At 45.0% G+C, this 21,398-nt stretch overlaps 1 protein-coding gene across 13 annotated transcripts in view; it reads left to right on the top strand.

The window, feature by feature from the left end:
- Window positions 1-21,398, top strand: part of LOC137864206 (serine protease inhibitor Kazal-type 5-like) — a 96,890-nt gene that overhangs the window by 64,780 nt on the left and 10,712 nt on the right. For 10 of the 13 annotated variants that reach the window (XR_011101375.1, XR_011101374.1, XM_068698107.1 and 7 more), the window contains 6 exons: window positions 10,776-10,981; window positions 17,533-17,558; window positions 18,565-18,749; window positions 19,244-19,307; window positions 20,762-20,889; window positions 20,973-21,024. Coding sequence is in view for 11 of the 13 variants with exons in the window: in XM_068698107.1 (XP_068554208.1) it covers window positions 10,776-10,981; window positions 17,533-17,558; window positions 18,565-18,749; window positions 19,244-19,307; window positions 20,762-20,889; window positions 20,973-21,024 (661 nt within the window). In the remaining 2 variants the exon portion in view is untranslated. Of the gene's footprint in view, window positions 1-10,775; window positions 10,982-11,676; window positions 11,742-15,946; window positions 16,402-17,532; window positions 17,559-18,564; window positions 18,750-19,243; window positions 19,308-20,761; window positions 20,890-20,972; window positions 21,025-21,398 lie in introns of those variants that run through there. The other 3 variants (XM_068698104.1, XM_068698106.1, XM_068698103.1) reach the window with 3 other exon arrangements.

Here is a 21,398-nt window from a genome sequence, read left to right as displayed (position 1 = left end):
CCCAGTCCGGCAGTATTTTGCCTGGATGCTGGGTTCAGTTCTCCCAGACACCAGGCGAAGAGATTATTTCTACCATGCATAAAAAGATTGCAGGGTTTGGCATCTGCTTTGAGGCTTTCGCTGGCAGGCTTAGTAAAGAGGCTTAGGACTGCTCAACCCAGGGAAGTAAATCTGCTGCATCTCTCCTCACATAATGGAGAGCAGGCTTCAAAGGAGGAGGAAAACCTTTGCTTTGTAGCCTGTGTACGTGTTTGGTCTCGCTGATCCTCAACCCTGTCTCTTTGCACTGGTGTAACAGTGGGGAAAAGAAATAGAAACTGATATGTCTAGGAATAGATCTGGTGGGTGGGACACCTCTAGTGCTGGCTGGGGGAGGCTCTTCAAAGAGCAGGGATGTCTGTCTCCTCCTGGGCTGCGGGCTGCCGAGGGGCAGGGCTGCGGCGCTGCACTCACCTGCATCGCACGCGGCCGCCCGAGGGGGATTTTTATGGAGCAATCATGGTAATTAGCGAGCACAAGTTTTTCCACGTACCAAACATTGTCGAGGGCAGTCATTCAGCCCTGTGCTTGTTATTGCACTGAGTGTTGGGCAGGAGTGTCTTGGGAATTTGTCACATCCCAAGGAGGAGGGGGGGGGGAGCCCCATCAAAGTGTCCTCGACTTGCTGATGTTGGCTTGCCACCCTGAAACAAAGGGCTGATGAAATAGCATTAGCCAAGCTGGTCGCTAATGAGGGCAGAACATCTGGAGCCAGGATTTGTTTATACCTCTTTGTTTTGTCATTGTTGGGGAGACAGAAGAGGAAGTGTCACTCAGAATATAAATCGTGACATTCAAACAAAGGGCTGACATCTGGGTGTGATTTTGGACTTCATGTGTGCGGGATCTCCTGAGGTTTAAGCCCAAAATTTTAGCCCAAGATGCTGGCAGTCCATTCTGTTTTCAGAAGGTTTAGTGTCACTTCAGGACAGGGACTAAGGAGGCATCCCAACCTTCAGGCTGCAGCTGGCATGTGCTGAAACCTGGGAATGTCCACATCAACTCCGATGCTTCAGCAGCTGGGGAGAGCAAACCCCAAACCTGGGTGCTGATCTGACCATGGCTGGTTGTGGATATTGAGGGGAATAAACAGGGCGAGCACAAAGCAATTCTTCCTGTGATAAAGCTTCCTGTGGCTTGGGGACTCACCAGCCAGAGGCTGCATCTCCATCATCATCATGTTTAATAGCCACTGATGGACCAGTCCATGAGTTTAATTGACTTTTGACTCCCTTGATGTGTTTGGCATCCACAACATCCTGAGGCAATGAGTTCCACAATGCAATTAGATTGTATGGGAAGGGGGAAAAAACTTCCTTTTGTTTGTTTAAACCTACTATACGATAATTTCATTTGCTATCATTTATTTTGAGAGCTGTGAGTAATCTTAGACATCTCCTGTTCATTTTCTCTGGGCATTCCTTATTTTAGACTGTCATACTCCTATTCTCTTTGTAGCCTGCCTTCCACTATAAGTGTTCTGGTAAGTTTAATCCTTCTCTGGACAAAAGCCCTTCCTACCTCTGTTCCTCTGGGTGGCCAGGGCAGGGGCTTTCTGTGGCTTCCTACAGCCCTGCTGTAGGAAGCTGCAGGATTATCATAGTAATAATTTTTCTTTTCTCCCTCTTAATGGTTCCAATCAGGTGCTAGATATATCTGGTTGCTGAACTCTGGCCTGATGTCTACCTGTGGCCTTACCTACAATATCTCCATGATACACCCCTGAGGGAGCTCTAATAGGCAGCTAGAGTATAGCTAGCTAATTTCCCCTTCTACATCTTTCAATACTGAAATTCGTCTGCCATTTTCTTGTCTAGCCACTGTGTCATGAGTGACTTATGCTTTTCTCTTGGGTGATTTGGAGCTTTGAACTTTTCTGAATCATTCCAATAGTCCCCTTGCTAATCCCTTTTCCGAGTCATTTATAATAACTTGAGCTGCAGAGATTCCTGTTGGGTCCCACCCCCACTGGGACAGCTGTCCTGTCATTACTGCTTTCTTTTTTAACCACTTCTTAACTCACTTCTCCTTTACTCTATGGTACCTTAGTTTCCTAAGAAGCCTTTAGAGGAGGGATCTCAAGATTGGATTAGAAGTAAAAGTCAGTTGTGTCAAACAATGCCATTGTCCATGCTTGGTGGAACTCTCATGTATGACAAGACAGGACTTTCCTACCCAAAACCTGTCATGAGTCTTCCCTGGTCTGTCCTTCCTCTGTCCTTACTGCATTATTCTGTTTGTATGAGCTTTTCTCCCTTTACTGCAGAAGTGCAGTGCAGAGCTTGGGCTGGATGATCATTTTTTGAGTTCCTTGAGTGCTGCTGAAGGATTTAGTCCCTGTATGTGACCCTGTGTTAATGGGATTTATCCATGTATTGTGAATAAAGAAGTTAATTTAGCTTTTCTGCTATGGTGTTATCTTCCTTGGAGGCTCCCTTGTCCCTCTGATCATGGACACTCAAATTTGTTATTAGTGCCTGTGACTTGAAAAGTTCTGCTCAGAATATTTGTAGTATATTTTGGCACAGCAGAAGGCTTTATATTTTAGATTGTTTTTAATTCCATTATTTGAACAGTACTTCTTAGCCTTGTCTTAGTGCTGTTTGTACTATTTTCTGCTAAGCACACTAACTTTTTTAGAAAAAAAAAAAGCCCTTAGGAGATATGTACTTACACTAATCGTTTCTTCAAATGGTCTTCTTGCCTCTGGGGCATGTTTTTTCCCTATTGACTCTTCCTTTCTAACTTTAAACACGTGTCTGTATTTTTAGGCAGCTTCCTGTTTTTAAGTGAAGTTTACAGTAGCAGGGTTGTAAGGCCTCTTCAGGACTGTTGGTTTTGAGCATGTCACCAGTGGCTCCTTGCTTCTTGAAATCCAAAGAAGTGGTGCTCCTGGGTGCTGCTCAGAACATGATGAAGAAGTGACTTAATGCTTCAGAGGTCACTAATTGCTGCTGGAGAAGCAATAGCTTCCGTTCTTAAACTTTGACATCTTTCTGTCCTGTTACTTGCACCATCTGTATGCGAAGATGGATATCTCCCATTGCTTGTGTTTGCTTCCTGGTATTTCTATCACAGCCTCATCTTAAGTTTCATGGTCATTGCCCTGTTCTGGATGGGTGATGGGATAACTACTTAATATTATAATGTCCGGGCATGGGACTGCAATCCTAGGGACTCTGGCACTTGTTGATACAGTTAACTTGGTTGTGCTCTTTGATCGGCTCTCCTTTAATGTACAGCTCAGCTCCTCCACCTGCCCAGCCTACTCCCATTCCTGTATAATTTGTTGCCACTCATTACCATGTCCCGCTGCTTATCTTCCTTCCACCAGATTTCTAAGGTGCTGGTTATGTTAATAGTCCCATCTGAAATCAGGGCACTGCTGTTCACTCATCCTGCTTTTAGACCATTGGCACTGGGATAGAAATGCGTACATGGTGTTGTCTTATTCTGTTCCCTGGCTCTGCATGCCTGAGAGGGCTGTTGTCTGCTGGGGCTGCAGTCTGCTGTTTCCTCCCTGACTGTTTTTGGCAACTCTCCTATCCTTTTATTCAAGGATGCAAAATTTTCATGACTTCTCCACTGGAGACTGCATTTTCCCAAACCACATGTCTTGTCAAACTCTTGGCTCTCCTACAATATTTAGTTTAAAAGACCTTCTTTATGTGCCAGCAGCCTTGATCTATTTTCATTTGGATTTAATATTTAGATCCTTGCCGCATGATCTGTGCCTATTCAAGCCTGTCCTCAAGGTACTATTTCCTGAACCTTGCGATGTCTCTGGATTTTTCCACAGAGCACTGGAAGGAGCTTTTCTAAGCATGTAACCGAGTTGGTCCTGGCCTTTAGCCTGCTAGCTACCAGCTAAATCTTGCCTTCAAGATTGTTCTCCTCCTCCATCCTGTGTTGGTGGAGACCATGTGGACCACACCACGAGTTCTTCCCCAGCTCACTGAGTAGGGGGCAGTCCAGATGTGAGACCACCCTCTTTGCATCTAGCAGGCAAGTGATGTTCTGCTCCTCAGCTGTTTCTATTGCAATAGCCTTTCTCATCCTTTTCACTGAATTCCTCATCTTCAGAGGGATGTCAACAGAATGGATCTCCTTCCTCAGGCAATTTTGGAACTGCTGGTCTAAATAAGTTTTCCCCAGCATCCTTAAAGGTGTCACTGTTGTGCCTTAGTCCCAGCAAACCTCTAGCCTGATCATTCTTGCTACAAGGCATGGCACTTTATCATTGAGGTCTATGGGCTTTCGTCACCATGTACAGACCCGTATGACCTGCCCATGGCCAGCCATAACACGTGCACCTTGCTGTTCAGCTGTGCAAGTCTAACAGCTCAAATCCTCAGCAGTCATCCTCAGCTCAACCCTCGTGATACCATTAGGAGGGACTGAATGGAATGATCTGAAAAGGGTCTTCAGATGCCCACTAAAAAGACTGGATAAATTATTCACATGAATAATATCATGATCAGATGTAAATACTTGGATGTTTTTATTTTGATAAGGTTTCGGCACTTGTCTCAAGGCTGTTGAGGCTGTTGCTTTTTGAGAGCTCCTACAAACATCCAGCACAAAGCTACAGAGATGTCTTCCCTGCTGGGCAAAATGTGATTGTTTGTCCTGTTGCTCAGAGGCAAGGTGAATTCGTGTTCTGTCACTTAGTGATTCAACCCTCCTTCCCCCCCCCCCATTCCCACTGCGTATGCAGGATTCCTTAAGCAGAATTTGCTGTGAGTTTTGGGCAATTCCACTATTCATAACCTTACACCTGGCTGAAAAGCACCCCAAATGCAATGGAAGCATTAATTCTGAATGTGTTTTGAATGTTAGTGATTTGCTATCTAAACTACATATCAATCTGGAATATTATGATTTTGTGAAATATGAAGTACAGAAAGATTAAGAATGTAGAAAAACACTGTTTGAACTAAAATTATTTTATCCCTTTAAGTTTATTTTTTCCCCAGAATTGACAGTGAACAGCGTGTGTACTAACACCGTTATAACCATGATGAAATGTATACCTGTTCAGTTAGGAGAAAATATTACAACAAAAATTCCCCAGGTCTCTTAGTAAATGAGACTTATTTGTTTATTAATTAAATCTCTAGCCTGAAGATATGCTAATTATCTTAGATGTCAGCCTAATCTCTAGGAGAGCATCTTCAAAAGCATGTGGAAAAAAGCCCAGGGCATGTGGATGCAGTACTTCTCAATTTTATTTTCTTACCTTGAAAACAAATAAATTCCAGCTAACTGCTTTCTTTTGGAAGCCTGGTGATGGGTGCAGCTCTTAGGGTGGGATTTAAACCAGTTAACTGTAGCAAGAGAATTGCTTTGAGTTAATTCTTGTTTCAATGGGAGCAGTGATTTTTTAAAACCTTTTCTTTCAGCTTGTGGATTCCTATGGTTCTCTCCAGGAAGGTGAAATTCCCACTGAGTGTACTATTATGGAGCTGATGGGAAAGGCTTTCCTTTGCCTTTTGCAAACCTTGTATCAGTAGTCCAAAGACATGTAAAGTTGAGGCAGAAAGCCACTGGATAATACTGTGTTGGTAAAACATTCAGACTAGACTGAAAATTTTCAGGTGATGCAGGATGCCCTGGACTGCTGCTCTTCTGCACAAACCTGACACCGTTAAATGGGGTAACCCTTGTTGCCAGCCTGACTTCACCTAGGTGCAGCTTCCAGACTTTGGATCCTTTATTCCTCTGCCAGACCAAGGAGCCCATTAGCTGTGACAGGCCAATCAACCTTTTCCTAATTGATCTAGTGATGTGGTTACTAGTGACGACAGGCAGATGAACTTGATGACCCAGGAGGTTCTTTCCACTTCTGTACTCCGTGGAGGTAGTGCAGTGTTTGATGCCAGGGTGAATCACGGGTGTATCTGTCCTGCATCTTTGGAAGCAGGTTCCATGGAATCACCGACAACAGTGATTAACAAGGCAGAACGTGTTCCCTAAAGCCAGTACACCAGGTAAAACAGCCAAACGTGTAGGGCAATGAATACAAGAAAACAGCTTTTTGGGTGCAGCATCTGGTACTGAGTCAGTCTGCAGCAAGTGATGGGTGGACAGCTTCTGGAGAGATAAGGACTTGCTCAGGGATGGACCTCAGCACCAGCAGCAGCTGGGTGGTGTGCCCGTGCTGCAGAAGGACAAGCAGCAGCAGAAGCCATGTAAACATGTAAAAAATGTAGAAGGGAGAGAAAGGAAAAAGGCTGTTCAAATGCAATAGACTTAACTTGCTACAAGCAGAAATTTCTAAAAAATGAAGGGGGGATTCCTGAGGTAGCAGCTCAGTTGCTGTGGCAATGTCTCCTTTTTGGCTTGTAGCTGTGTGTGTACAGGTGTACTCAAGTGCAATAGCTCATCTGTGGCATCCTTTGTCCCATGCCTTGTTCCTACAAACGGTGCAAATGCAAGAATTACAGAAACTTACTAAATCCTATTTGGAAGACTGCATTTCTGCAGCCTAAATGTTGGATCATGGCCTTATTTTCAGCTGGGAAATAAATGGCAAATGGAAGCCCAGTCCTGGAAGGGATCACAGGCTCAGATCCCAGAAGTCTGCCAGCAAAGACAATATTGCTGTTGGTCCCTCACCAACACAGACAAACACATAGAGCACACTCAGCCAAGACACTGGATGTTTTAATACAAAGGTGAGTGCCCACGGGAGCTTGGCTCCATGGTTGGATAGCACCCATATGATATTTTATGGGTGTAGCCCTTCCGCCAGGCACTGACTGGTGAAGAACAAGGCCAGGTCATGTTCTAGATGTTCCTAGAAAAACCTTGAAATAGCTTTGACTTGGGTATTTCCCTGGCCTTGTTTCAGCTCTGGGGTGCTGTTGGTGTTTGCCATGTGCTGCTCCCAGTAGCAAATTTTCTAATTGATCCCCACTGGTGAACGTGCTGCTGCCACTGCTGTCATTAGGCGTTCGTTAACCTCTCTGCTTCTCCACCAGACTGGTGACCTGGTTGCAATGGGATGCTTATTAAGTTGGACATGGGTACACAGGCTAGTGTGTTGTGTGGAATGGTGTTATTAAATGCAAGGGAAAAGCCACAGGTAGTTAAAGGTAATCAGGTAAACCTCAGGGCTCTGTGGTGAGGACATTCCTGCTGCAGGTATAACAGAACTGCGTGTGGATGAGTGCCCATGGAAAAGAGTGGTTTATAACAGTCCCTTGGGGAAAGTGGTTGGGTTAAATGTGTGCTGAGCTGCCATGGAGTGCACGTGCTTGACAAGTTGACAAAAGCACTCTGATTTTTCAGGGGTTAGGAGAGTGCTTCAGACCACCAAATAAGATGAAAAAGCCTGAAAGGTCCAGAAATTCTTTAGGAAAAGTTCTTTCCCTATCTTTGATGGTGTAAGTGGGAGGTCAGAGACACGGAACAAAAAAGAGCCAACAGCACAGATATGGTCTCTTGTGCTGTTGAGAAGGAAGATGGCTTATTCCCTTCTCTGTCTTCCAGAAGAGGAGATGAAGGAAAAAATAATAATAAAAAAAAGACTGCCATGGCAATCAGCTGTGTCTGCTGGAGATGTTCTGGAGATGTTGGAAGGTACCCGTAGCACAGCAGATGACCAGTTGGTGAGTGTTTAGCACTCCTGCTGGGTGGTGTGATCCATGCCTATGCCTGGGGGAGCCCAGAGGCAACCTTCATCCTACCTGCAGGGTGGGCAGGGCCTGGAGAGTCCTGTATATGGTGTGCCCCAGCTCACTGGCCACACGGACAGCTTGCTGGGATGTCTCCACAACATTTATGTGGCTCAGATCAAGCTCTGTACTCAGCACAAACAGACCTGTCTGGCTAGAAGGTATTGTGTGGAAAAGTTCTGGCTCTCCAACACAAAGGAGAGCTTTACTGTGGGATGCTAATGCCAGAAGTCTCACATCTGCATGCATGCTAGCTGGAAATGCTCAGTGTCCTAGTACAGTTGCTAGAAAGGGCCTGGTGAACACTCCCAACAGAAAACAGGGATTATTCGTTCAGTAGCAAGCATATTAGCTGGGAATCAGGTACAAACTTGCAACTTTAAATACCCACATGAAACCCAGGTTTTGGCACGTGGATACACAGCTGAGTAATGAGGATGGAATGAAGATATGTGTTAGACCTGATGTGATTCCTGAAAATCCTGGTGCATTTCTGGTGCTTTGTCTCTCTCCTAAAGTATCAAGGACTGTGCCATCAGCTTTGGCAAGGATGAACCAGAAGTGATTGAAAGTAATGATGCTATTTGACAACATGCCTCCCCTTTCAGCTGTTTAAACCTTTATGCACCTCACAAAGGAACAAGTTTTGTCTTACCCAGGTATTGCCACACCATCATCAGATCGGGGAAATGTGGCACAGTGTCTGAAATGCAAGCTATGGGTACCTTGAAGATGTCTTGTACCTCTTAATTTCAAAACAGGGTTTTCCACAACATGCAAATCTGTGTAATTTGTGTGCTTTCACCTAAGTTGGAAGAATACAGAAAGACAGAAGATTATGGAAAATCCATAGGTCTCATGCACACACTTCACTTCTTCAGATGTGACTATTTTTTAGAGTAAAATTGATAGTTTTCTTTGGAGAACTTTCAAGCAGTTCTAGTCACAAACCACGGCATCAGGTACTTCTAGTAGTGTCACTATTGTCTTCCCCATCCTTAGTCTTTTGTGTGCATGGAAATGCCATATTCTCAATTACCTTCTACAAGGGAAAGAAATGGGGAGCCTTCCTGCAGGTTCCCCCAGAGGAACGACCAGTGTTGTGATGGATCACGTGCATGGCTAAAAGTAGTGGCACTGGCATATGGTGGAGATCAGAGTTTCATGCTGCAATTAGCAGAGCGGGGCGTGGTGATACTATAATCTGAGAGCAACCAACACCCACACAGGGCATGTTTTGGCCTCCTGCTGTTGCTGTGCTGATGGGTACTGGCACTTAGGCCACCACGCCCTGTGGCCAATTCCAACATTATAGAGCCTTTGCCACTAATAAAACATAAATAATAATTTTGTAGAGAGAAAAACACTGTGTTCTTGTCCCTCCTTGTTCAGGTGGGGATGGCTGGGGATGAGGGTTGCTGGAGGACAGGGAAGAGCCTGGTCCTCTCTGGAGGGCAGCTTATTGATACCCCTCAGTGGAGCAGTGCTTCTAGGGTCCAGCTGGCAGCATGGGAGGGGGCAATGTTACTCAAATGGGTTATTTCATGTTGCATAATCCTTTGTGAGCTGTGCTTGTGGGCTCACTGCTGCTGTTCTTACTGTCCACAGGAAACCAATCTCAGGATGGATTTTTCTTCCTCTGTTGAAATTCTGCTGTTTCAGCAGCCCACTGACAGTCATTGTCTTTTATTTCCATGTGTGAGCTGAAGCCAGAATCAGAAACATCCTACTTTGTCTCCAAACAATGGGGCTGGGATTTTTTTTGCATGATGACTTCGGCTTTTCAGCTGGTGTGCTGTGCTTCGCTTCTAGCTGTGGCCCATGGCTGGTGCTCAGCAGAAGCTGGAAAATACCCACAATGAATCCAGGCAGTTATGCAACGCTGCACATGAAGTAAAATTCCTTTCTAACCCCTGCAGGCAATCAGTTTACGCCCTGAATGATGAGATTTTGATTACTCTTATCTAAGCTACAAATACTGTTAACGGCCACGAAATCAGCTAGCTCTGGTAGGGCCCATCAAAGTGCAGATCTTGGTGGCCTTCCGAGCCTGCAAGTCCTTTGCAGCTCCATGGGATGTCAGGGTGGGAAGTCCTTTCACTGTGCAGCTGTTATTTGCTGAGGCCTTGTAGATCAAAACCCAGCTCCCGCCACTTCCAGCACAGCCACTTTTAATGAGCGAATACTGCCCTGGAAAGCGTTGACATCAGGATCGGCAGGCTGCTTCCCCCCAAGCTGGCAGGGAGAGCTTGTTGCTTCCATGCTGGATCTCCCCTGAATGCAGAGGCTGTTTCCAGCATCCTGTTGCCCCATTCCCACATGGTATTGCTTATAGCTCGGGGAGCAGCTTTGCTCTCTCAAGGAGCCCACTTCCCAGGGCAGCTTCATTCTTCTGCGAACAAAAGCTGTTGAGCTGTGGGGAGGCTCCTGGCTGGAAGGTGGGACCTTTCCATGGGCCAGGCTGAGACTGCTGCCCGAATCGAGGCTGGGTGGTATGTTAGATGCTCCCAGATGCATCTCTCCCTTGGTTTTCTGTCATATTTCACATCAAGAAAGATAAATATTAAAAGCATCCAAGCCAGCAATGAGGCAGAGCTCCTTGTACCTTCAGCCTGGTAGGAGGGGAGAATTGATTAACTGGTAGGTATTCAAGGCCAGGAGAGATCAATAGGACCAGTCAGCCCAGCATGCTGTGCAAATCAGACCATAGATCATACTAGTGATTCCCACACCAAGCCTGTCTGAGAGATAGCATTGTTGTTTTGACTGGTGGGAGGATCTCTCACACCACAGGGATGAATACCAGTATAAGACCAGAGATGAATAGTCTGAAATAGGTGTGACCCAGAGGATAATGTGGCCTTCTGCATCTTAATATACCCATCTGTGAAATGCAAATAATAACAGGGGAACCTTGTAGGGATTCATTAGTGCTTTGAAGATGGCATGTGTTACACGCTGTTATTGTGATCTTCCAAAGTTAGCCTCATCCCTGCCTTTCAGACATACACCTCTCACGGTTGCTCACTTCCTGATTCATTTCCCCCTCCTCCCCAGCATCGTCAAGCCAAGTCAGCAGTGGCAGAGGCCTGTCCAGAAGAGTCAGCCACATGTCATGGTGGCTCATGGCCTAAGAAGGATTGCAAAGGCAAGGCTGGCTCGAGCACAGAATGCTGGAAGTTGCTGTGATTGTACTGCAGATGTGACGCGGGGAGCTGGTGTGTGTCACGACCTTTCCGCGCTGGAGTTTGTGCAAATGACATGTAAGAGTCCATAACCAAAGATGCTTTTTGCAATTTTAGTGTTGATCGGAGCTAAAAGGTAGATTTGGGCAGGAAAAGACATGGTGACAGGGAAGGGCATGACTGATGAGATCCTGGGTCTGGAGGAGGATGCAGTAGGTGCTGGGTTTAGGCAAAGCTGTTAGATGCTCTCTGTGCATAGAGGTTTATAAAACTGCAGATACAAATTAAGCTCATCCCTATTTTTTCCCTTTGAAGCAGTGAGTCCACTTGACACACAGTTTTTTGTTGGTGAAGCTTAGTGCTGTGCTCCAGACATGCTTCTGAAACATTTTGCTGAAGCTCTGCGCACTCTAGGATGTGCAAGACTTGCTCTGCAACCGAAATTCTCAGAGGTAGATGGAGTCAGGAAATTCCTGTCATTCTCCTCCTGGCCTCTAGCAATTCACTCTCCTTTGTGATCCGCTCCAGAGGGAATAGTGCTCCAGGATGCTGAGAGTTAACACAACCAGCCGTTGCAGCAATGCAGCCAGGTGGTGTGCTGCTGGGCTGAATTGCATACACAACACAAGGGTTGGAAATGAGAAGCTACTTGAAGGACTTTTCACTGGGTCGGGCTGGTGGGGCTCAATTTCGGGCTCAGAAAGCTCATCCTGCTCGAAGGAAGAAGACTGTGGTATAGACCTTGGGTGACTGTGCTGTAATTTGGATTTCAGAATGACTGAGACTTGCTTCCCTGGAGGTCTGGGCAGAGCTTGCCTGAGAGCTGTGGCAGCAGCAGGTATGAACAAGGGAGCTCTGAGGCACATAGCTATTGCAGTCTGGAAGCTCAGACTCCGTTAGTTTGGGGCTGACTGGCTTGTTGGCTGATCAGCTACTGGATTTCAGCCATAGAAGTGGGTGCAAGCTAAAGAGGTTTGTCTGCTGTCATAAACCTTGTCTTGCACGGGATGTGTGCAGGTGAGGTGCCTCCCAAATTGTGCTGAGGAGATGGGTAAGACTCGTGGCTCTTGCAGCACGGGGTGGGTGAATAACCGGGTATCCCTGGAGGGGAGGAAACGGTACTGATGTTGTTGTTGACAGAAAAGATGAGTCCTTTTCCAAGGCACTAAGCAAGGCAGCAGGATGCAAAGAATGGGGACTCTGTGCGCAACACCCACATAGCTGCAGCCCAAAAGACTGTTAGCTTGCAATGTTAGTGTAGCAGCATGGTGCTCTACCCTTTATTTTCTATTTGAGAGCTGCAGATGAGCCCAAAGGAGCTGCAAGGGGCCTCTTGTGCTGAGAGGCTGATTAAAAATAGGAAAGTGCCTTTGAAGTCCTTCGGTTTTGAAATATCTCACTCTGGAGGTGCAACTCATATAGCACTACTGACGTTGAGAGCTCTGGACTCTGCTTCTCTGGGAAGCAAAATACCATCTACTCTACATTTCCTTTGCTAAATATGCCAAACAACCATGTCTCTTCTCTTTTAGCCCTGAGGGTTGCTGGTTTGAGAGAGATGTAGTGGTGGGCTGGAAAAGAAGTTTCAGAGAAACAAGCATCAGGTGTTGCTGTGGCCAGAGTTGCTCTGAGAATGGAAAAAGGGAGGGAGGTAAAAAGCATGCCAATCAGGACAGAAAAGAATATCTCTGGTGGGAATAATGGCTAGCTCTATTAAACATTGGATTATTTCACTCCTCATGTTATTTCTTGCTGGGCATGAAGGAGTTTATTTCCCTGGACCGTGAGAGCAGCAGAGGGCAGCTGGTGTCACTGGTTGCATGCCCTAGTGAGAAGGGGGTGCCTGGAGAGGTGACAGAGCACGAGCTGCCCAAGGGAGCACCCTGAGACCAGTGAGGCTGTGCTAAGGTGAGCTCGGCTGGTGCTCAGCAGGAAAAGTGAGGAGCCCTAGGCTCTGCAGGTGAGCAGGGCTAGCAGCTCATGGAATCATGTGTTACTTTTTTAGTTTGGTCTGAGGACCCAGCAGTGGCACTGGGCAAAGTCCCTTTTGTCACTGGGAGTCACAGTTACGGTGCTGGAGTCACAGCGCTGATCGCAGGGATGCAGGGCATCCTGTGGAAAACAAGAGTCAAACTTAACGCTGCAAAGGGGACAGTCCCCGGCAGAATACCAAAGTAGATGAAATGTGGGCTTGTCCTTATTGGGGTCACTTTGTTCTCACGTGGTGCCTTTAGAGATTTGAGCCAAAACACTGCATTGCTCTGGGGTGAGAATGGGGCTGCACTGTTCCTGCTCTCAAACATGGAGCACACCCTTGGAGCTGCTTGGGGTGGAGGCTGGCATCTGACCAGCGAGGAACTACCAAGGCAGAGAAGCTGAACAGTTATACTGTCAGGGACTGAAACATCCCCAGGTGATGCCGAACCCACCAGAAAGGAGGTGATGCCATATACAAAATGGGATAGTGCCATGTCACGAAAGGAAGGAAAATGATGAAAGGATAAGGCATTTAAATTATTTGTTTGTGAACTATTTGGCTGTTTATTGGACTCTTTCCTGAACTTTTTGTGGGCTCTGAATGAGGAAGAGGTAAATGTCTCTGCCTGTGTCCTGCCCACGCTGGGGCTGTCCCAGTTTGATTGCTGTTCTGTTTTGTCCCTAGGATTCCTTAAAACCTGTTGGATTTCTGCCTCACAAGTTTGCCTAAATTTCACATTATTCTCCATCCTCATCCCCTGCATTTTCCAAGTTGCTCCTCCATGATTATTTTTATCCCATTCTCCAATTTTTCTAGCAGAGTGCGTAGGAAATTGGGCTCTGTGAGAGCTGTCCTACCTAGCACCGTTTTATACGCTCTTTACTTCTCTTCTAAATTTGAAATGGAGAAAAGAACAAAAGGGTCTTTGCAGCATCTCTTGCTTCCAGCTGCTTTCCTCAATGGCACATCGCTCTTCAGATGTTTGGCATTATCTTTAAATCAAGATTAGCAAGGCACTGTACCAAATTCATTGCTAAAAGATCAGGAACATCTCTTCTACAGCAGATTAGATCCTGCAATACAAAATCCCACAGAAATTAGTGGGTTGACTGGATTCCAGTGCAGGATGGAGACTTTATTGTGTAAATCCATCAATAAAGGCAATCAAGTGAGTCAGGCAAGGTTTGTTTAATACTCTTGCTGTCATCCTTCGTTATTGTGACTGGGTTTCCTCTTGTAAGTCAAGTACACAGGACCAAATCCTTCAAATCCTATGGCTTTGTAGGGTTCTCCCCATCCCCTCACATCACTTTTCATACCATTGATTGTTTTTATTTTATTTTTTTTCAGGAGATTGTAATTATGTGGTAGTAATTAGAAGGAAATCTTTCTCTTTTTTGGAGAGATTTAGTACTGAAAGTGGCTCTGGCTTTGGTCTTAAGGGACTTTTGGGGTATTCTGGCCTTCTCCCACACATTGGTGTGGGTTTGGCTAGTGGATGGGGTGCAAGGGTGCGAGGATGGGAGTGAGATGCAGCAGTCACAGGGTTGGTCTGGAGTTGGGGTCTGGGTCTCTTCCCTCTTCCTTGACCTGAGGTGTGTTGTCAGGGCTGCAATTTGTTCTCACTTGGCCAGTCTGACCGGGCGCAGGACCCACAGTACCTCCTTCAGGAATGAGGTGGTCAGCCAGCTGTCTGAAATCAGGGCGTTCTTTCACTTTATGGGAATGGAACGTTTAGTGGAAAAAATGATCTTTAAAATAAAACCCATCTAAAAACGCATCTCCCTTACTACCCTGTGACTGACTCATGGGAAGACACCTCAGTAGCCAAGAATGTCTTTTGTTTTTGTGCTCCAGAAAGGCTTCCAGCTCTATGTAGTTCTAAATTACCGTACATTTTGGCTTTTTCCATCATGGTTCTTTTCCAGTTTCTCCCAAGAATTTACTGAGACATGCTATATCAGGTTAGTTATTTTCTTTTCCTGTTGGTCTCCCCTCTAATTCCATGCCCAAATACGTGTACAGAAATGATGTCATGGTTCAGGGCAACACACAGCTCTTCCAATCTACCACTAAGCATCTGTGTGACCTCGGGCAGTTTCATTTTCCAAATTCACCACTGTGAACCTGCCTATGACTTAATTTTTTGAGTGGAAAAGAAACATTAGGGATGACCACATACCAAATTAGGACTTTCTACTCGTTTGGCTTTGGCTCCAGTTGTAAACAGTAGCAACTATTCTGATTTGGGAAACATGTGGCAGCAATTTATTATGAGAGTTTATGCTTGAGCTGAGCTGCGTTGGCCTCTCTGGCCAAGTGCATACGTCATGCGAAAATATGTTTTCTTCCTTCTTCAGATGGAGCTGACTTGCCTCTCTGGTACGGCCTCTGCCTGCTTGCCTGTGTTCAAGTACCTTGCAGCTCTGGTCTGCTGGATTGCCATTTATCCACCTTCAAACCTTACAAATGACTTTTCTCTCCAAATTCTCCTATTCTTCCCAGTGAACAAGCTGCACAGCTTCTTCCTGTGTAAATCATATTCCAAAACTTTGACATTAACCTTATTTTCTTTTCTTGCATCTTCTGATAAACTCTGTCCCCTGGAACAACCACCTTCATTATTTCACCTTTTCTTTGGGAGAGACTTAAGCGAGGCCACGTTGCTGAACCCTTTAGCATCAATAACGTCACACCTCTGTGAGCACTGATCTGCTTGAGGAGCAGTATCTATATGGTCTGCCAGGTCCCAGGTGGGCTGAGGAAAGGTTTTTCACTAATAACACTGCCCTTTCTTCCAAAGATAATGGAGAAAAACTGGGAAGGGATGAATGAGGATCTTGCAATAAGGTTTTCTCGTTAACGCAGCACTATGTGAATTGTAGGAACAAATTCAAAGTCTTTCAACACTGCCTCAACCCTGGTGTTTTTCAAACTTGCCTGGATGCTTACTATTTGGCTTCAAACTTAGGTGCTTTAATGAAAGCCGACTGACTTGCAGAGGTCTTGAGTGACCCAGTCTTCCCGTTGTCTGCTGAAACAAAATAATTACAATAAACCCCTTTCAGCTATTTTGTTGAGATATGAAAAACAATTAGTGGTATGCTCTGAAATACCTCTGTCTTATAAACCACCCTGAAGGTGGTAAGAATTCCCCCGGCCATGTGGGTAAAATGAAATGATCCATTTATAATTTTCTTACCTTGACAAAATGCAGGGAGTGACTCAAATATGTCCCATCCTTATGGAAATTAATTGTGTTAATGGGATGATTAGAATTTAAAGCTACTGTCATCAAACTGGTTTTTGCGGCTAATGATGGTTCTTGGGAAGATTATGTCATAACGAAGGCGGAGAATCTGCTCATCTATATATACGTGATCTGACCTGAGCCCTTTCTTTGGGTCTCATTGAGCAATGCACTAATAGAGTCAACACAGGCAAACAGTCGCCACCCTCACCATGAAAATAGAAGGTGCCTCGGTGGTCCTTGCTCTGGCATTTTTCTGCTTCTTCTCAGGTTAGTAAATTCTGTTCTTTGTGCTGAAATCTGGGCCTGGTACAGCACTTAAAGACAGCAAAATAGAGGATTAGAGAGCCCTTGCTCTTTAAAAGGAGCAACAGAAGACCATTTTTTCTGTACCACTTATGGGATTGATTTTTATTTAACACATTCTTGATAATTGCTTTTTCTTTTGCACATGAGAATGGTAAAGTTCCACCAATAGATGGAAATATATTTAGTAGGGTTAACAGTTTAAAAATAATAAAACAAACCCTAAAACCAATCACCCCAGTTGTTTATGTGGAAGAATACAAATTTCCAACCTGGCTGGACTTTCACGTAAAATGTTTAATTTTGAACAAAAGTATATTTTGGTGAATTCAGAAAAATGGGAATTTATTGTCAAAGTTCTTGCTAGTGAATGCATTTTCATAGGGCTGCAGTAGAGAAACTTCAGCAGGAGTTCAGACTTGATGTAATGGTCTTTCACTTTGCTGCCCATTTATACTGAAAAAGAGCTGATGGAGGATTTTTTGATGGTTCCCTGTGATGCCACAGATGATGCAAGAGAAAAGGATGAAATATATATTATACTTGCTCTAAATGGCTTAGTAGAAAGAAACATATCAGTGACTCATCTACTGACTCATTAATTTGGTAATTTATAAGAAATACTGCGAATGGAATGGGCCTTGAAAAGGAATTTGAAGGTTTGGATAAACAATGATATTATGGGCTGGCTCTAGTGTCCCAGTTTTATGTGAAGATGAAGAAAGCTAAAAGTATTTGTGTAAGGCTGATGCCACTACCAAGGCAGTGGAGTAGAATAATAGAGAAACAGTTATCAAACAATCCTTGAAATTGGGATTTTAATACTCTGAAAAGTAACACAGTGAAGGGGGGCACAAAAAAGGATTTGTTTTTGCATTTGAATTGCAAAAAAAAGCAATCTTCCAGAAAGTCTCTAATGCCCAGTCCTTTCTATCAATGTACAATAATGTATTGGATTAGTTTTTATTTAGAGGTATTTGAGTGGATTATGAAACTGCATCAAGTATTTTAATTAAAGGCTTTTGATTTTAAAAATTTCCTTTCAAAGACTTTGTATGGTTTCATTGTTTGTTTGTTTGGTTTTTTTCTCCACAGATGTTGCCAGCCAAGCTTCGATTAAGGCGAGTCCAACCTTTTCTATTTTGGTTCTTCTTTTGTTTTGACAGCTACACTACTTAATGCACGCTTTAAGCAAAGTCATTCAGACAAACTGTACTGAGAGATCATGCTGTTGTTCTAGGGCTGAAAACAGGGATTGAATTTCACCATGTTTAGAGACAACATGCTTATAATCAGCAATGGCTCTAGCTGACAGTGTGTGTTCAGATATGTGTTCAGCATAGTGCACCAAACTGCTCAGAGCTGGAAGTCTTATGGGATGAAGTTAGAAATGGCATGAGCTATATTTCTAATGTTATTTGCTTCTGATTCAGCAGAAACCACCTTTTCTGAGTCTGATAATTAAAAGAATTAAGCAAAGTCCTTTGAGATTCAGAAAATGATCTGATTCAATGACCAAGAAGTCAGCTCTATTCATGTTTTAATCAAACTAGCTTGTCTCTCCCTAGCAAAGACCCATTTAGAAAATATAGTAGACAAAAAAAAAACAAAACAAAATACAACACTAAATGCTTCGTTCATTCTCCCTAACATGCATCTCCAGTTCCCCAGCAGAAGAGGCAACTGGCTGATGCCATATGAGACAATGTTGGTGCTCCGCTCCCTGAGAAGATTGTACTTCTCTGTGGCTCATCCCTTGCACCCGAATCTCTCCTCACTCTGCTCTGGCCAATTCATTGCTTTCACATCCCGCTGGCACTTCTAGGGCTTTATTTGCTGCTCTTGAATTACTTTATAATATACAGTCCTCCCCTGCAGTGGGTAGCAATTTGCAGCTGTATGCAAATTAAATGTGTATTCCTTTTCTCATGAATAATGGCCCTTGCAGCGGGCTTTGAGCTTTCTTGTTGTCTCTTCTGCCTCGGGAGCCACAAGAGGGGCTCCTGGCACAGCCTGTGGTGAGGGATGGGGGCAAGGAGTGTGGTAGCCACCCTGGTGTGGAAAGCTCATTGTTGTCCAGAGAACACAGACCACCCCAAAAATGAAATGTGAATGAACTGTCCTCAGGATCTCGATGGCCTCCGAGGGAACCCTCCGCTGACTACCCTCTTCCGCACGTTTCAGAACGAGTGCATGAAAATTTGGTCCCTCCTTCGCAGCGGCAAGTTTTCCTGCCCCACCAACAAGCAGCCCATCAACGGCCCGGATGGCAAAAGGGACCTCAACAAGTGCCTGATGTGCCAGAGGCTGCTGTGAGTATCGGTCGCCCGGATCCGTGGGTGCCTTCTCTCATCCCATAGCGAAGTGCCTGCTCCTGGGAGGCTCCATCTGAGTGCTGCAGCCCCGGGCCAGGCAGATCTGTCCATAGATCTTCATCAAACCTGCGTGCCCGTTAGTGCTCTGGAGCTGATAGCACAGAGGGCAGGGGGGACAGGCTGTGAGGAACAAGTCCACGGGGGAGAAAAAAACACGTGGATTTCATTTCTTGTTGCTGTAGATGATGTTGAATGGGATGGAACACCTGGGTGTTAGGCAGAGAGAAAGGATGGCAAAATGCCACTGATGAGGAGATGCTAAATACCCTGAGCATGTCTCACGGGGCTGGAGCCCCGAGTCCTGGGCCGTCCCGCTGCGTTGCACAACGGGGAGGTGGGGTTGGCAGGGCTGGCCTTTAATCACCCCTTATTTTGGTTTTACGTCTGAGGGCTGCATGCTGCTCTGTCGCTCACACCTCCCTTTCTTGCAGGGAAAGAGACTCAAAAAACAAAGGGAGTGGTGGAGAAGTGAACAGAGACGTGAGCTCCGGAGAGGTGAGGTGAAGCATCGCTACTTCTGGTGGGACACCACCAGTGGGGCGATGCCGTGGCATGGCCTTGTCGGTCTCCAACCCACTTGTTGTGTGCTTCCCTGCCTGCAGTCCCTATCAGGCAGTTACCAACACAGTACACATGTTCTGTGTAGAGTGTAGGCTAAGGAAGATGTCTCCTGCTTATAAAGCACACTGCTGGCATTCGGCAAATAATTAATAGCAGTGGTGGTGCATGTGAGCTCTGACTAGGGCAGGGTGTGGGACAGGCTGGATCTAATTGTGCCTTGTTTATCTTGTTGATGCACCTGGCTGGTTTCTTTTTTACCCACAGCTGTTTTTCTAGACAGCATGTCTTTACGTAGAGGGACTTGTCCTTTCCAGCCTTGGGTTTTCATTCTGTGTAGGAGAGAGTTGGTGTTCATCAGATAGTGTTGGTTACAGGGATTTAATTTTTTATACCTCCTGGTTAAGTAGGATAGCTTTCTTGCTCTGGTCTGTCCAGGTAATTGAAATGATTTGTAAAACATAGCTGATTGAAGGGAAATCTTTTTTAAACATCAGACTTGCCAGCGTGTGGCAAAAGGACTGCTCCAGGGTGTCAGGCAGAGACCTACCCTGAATCTCGTTGTTCAGCCACAGGTTCAGTGTGGCTTTTGGCAAGTAATTTTCTGGGCTTTCCTATCAGCAGATCTGGGATAAGCTGCAATACCATCTCCTCCAAATGCACTGTGAGGGGAAAAAACTGTTACAGACCACATGGCAGATAACCTTAAAAGTGCTGCATAAAGGATTTTAAAGACTTGCACATAGTGTGTGCTGCTGGTGCTGCAGGCCTATTCATGTGTCCCAAAAGCCATAGGAAAGCTGCTCAGAAGAAAGTAAAGGCCAGGCTGAAATGCTGAAGAAGGTTTTGCTACAAAAGTATTGTTGTGGAAGAGTGCTTTGCTTAAATTAATACAGTGTCAATCTATGTAGAGGGTAAAAATGTCCACCTATTTTTCCTTTGTGCCTGGAAGTGTGAGCTCTACAAGGATTTTTTTTAATGCCTGCAGCTTCATCTGTCTACTGTCCACTGCTTTTTAAAATTCTTGGTAGCGTGTTTACTCGCTAGCAATAGGAAAACTAACAAAATTGTTGCTTTTATACATAGAGCAGAACCTAGGTTCTTCAGGCAAGCTCTTGCATGTTGTCTCTATTAGAAGTAGGAATAAGACTACCCTGGATGGAGATGATAAATGTGCTCATCTAAGAATACAGATTTTTATGCTGCATGCTACGGTTTAAGAAATGGTGCATCAGGCAAACGATTTATGGTTTGCCAGTGAGTTTTATGCTTCAAGGAAACAAGTTGTGTCTGAAATGTAATTGATTGGATGCGTGATGCTTTGTGGATTTGTGGGAGATGCATTGCGGTCAGCATGTCTATGTGAAACCACGTTTCTGGCGCTTCTACAGGATGAGTGCCGGGAGTTTCGGGATCTGTTCAAGAAAGGGAAACTTTCTTGTACAAGAGAGAATGACCCTGTCCGGGATTCCTCAGGGAAGCAGCACAGCAATAAGTGCATCATGTGTGCAGAGAAGTTGTGAGTAGAGAAAACCACTGCTGCTGTTACTGGGGCTCCCTGGAGCAATATTTCTTCACTTTCTCATCCTGTTTCTCTTTCAGCAAAAGGGAGAATGAGCATAAAGCAACTACAACCAGAGGAAGAAATGATAAGGTGAGATTTAAGTATTAGGTCAATAGACAACTCTTTTGGATTTTCATTCAAGATAAAGAGGCAGCATTACTGTACTCAGTTGCTCTGTCTCTACTGATTTCACTTGGAGATCCACTTTGCTTTCCCTGCTTGTTTCTTGCTGATGCTCTTAATCCTCTGAGTAAATAGTTTCTGTTCGAATGTTATGGTCTATCTCACTGACCCACCGATCTAATGACACAGACAAATCCCATGAGAATAAAAAGTGTGCTGTACTGTCCTGACACCTGGCAAAGGATGGGGAAGCCAGTGCTACTGAAGGTGTTAATTAGGTTAAAAAGAAAAGCTGAGTGAAAAGCTTTAAATCTGTGCTCTGAGATGCTCCAAAGATCATT

Source organism: Anas acuta, chromosome 14 (genome assembly GCF_963932015.1).
Source record: "Anas acuta chromosome 14, bAnaAcu1.1, whole genome shotgun sequence".
In the NCBI taxonomy this organism is placed as follows: Eukaryota; Metazoa; Chordata; class Aves; order Anseriformes; family Anatidae; genus Anas; species Anas acuta.
The sequence above is the reverse complement of the archived record's forward strand: the minus strand, read 5'-3'. Positions and strand labels throughout refer to the sequence as shown.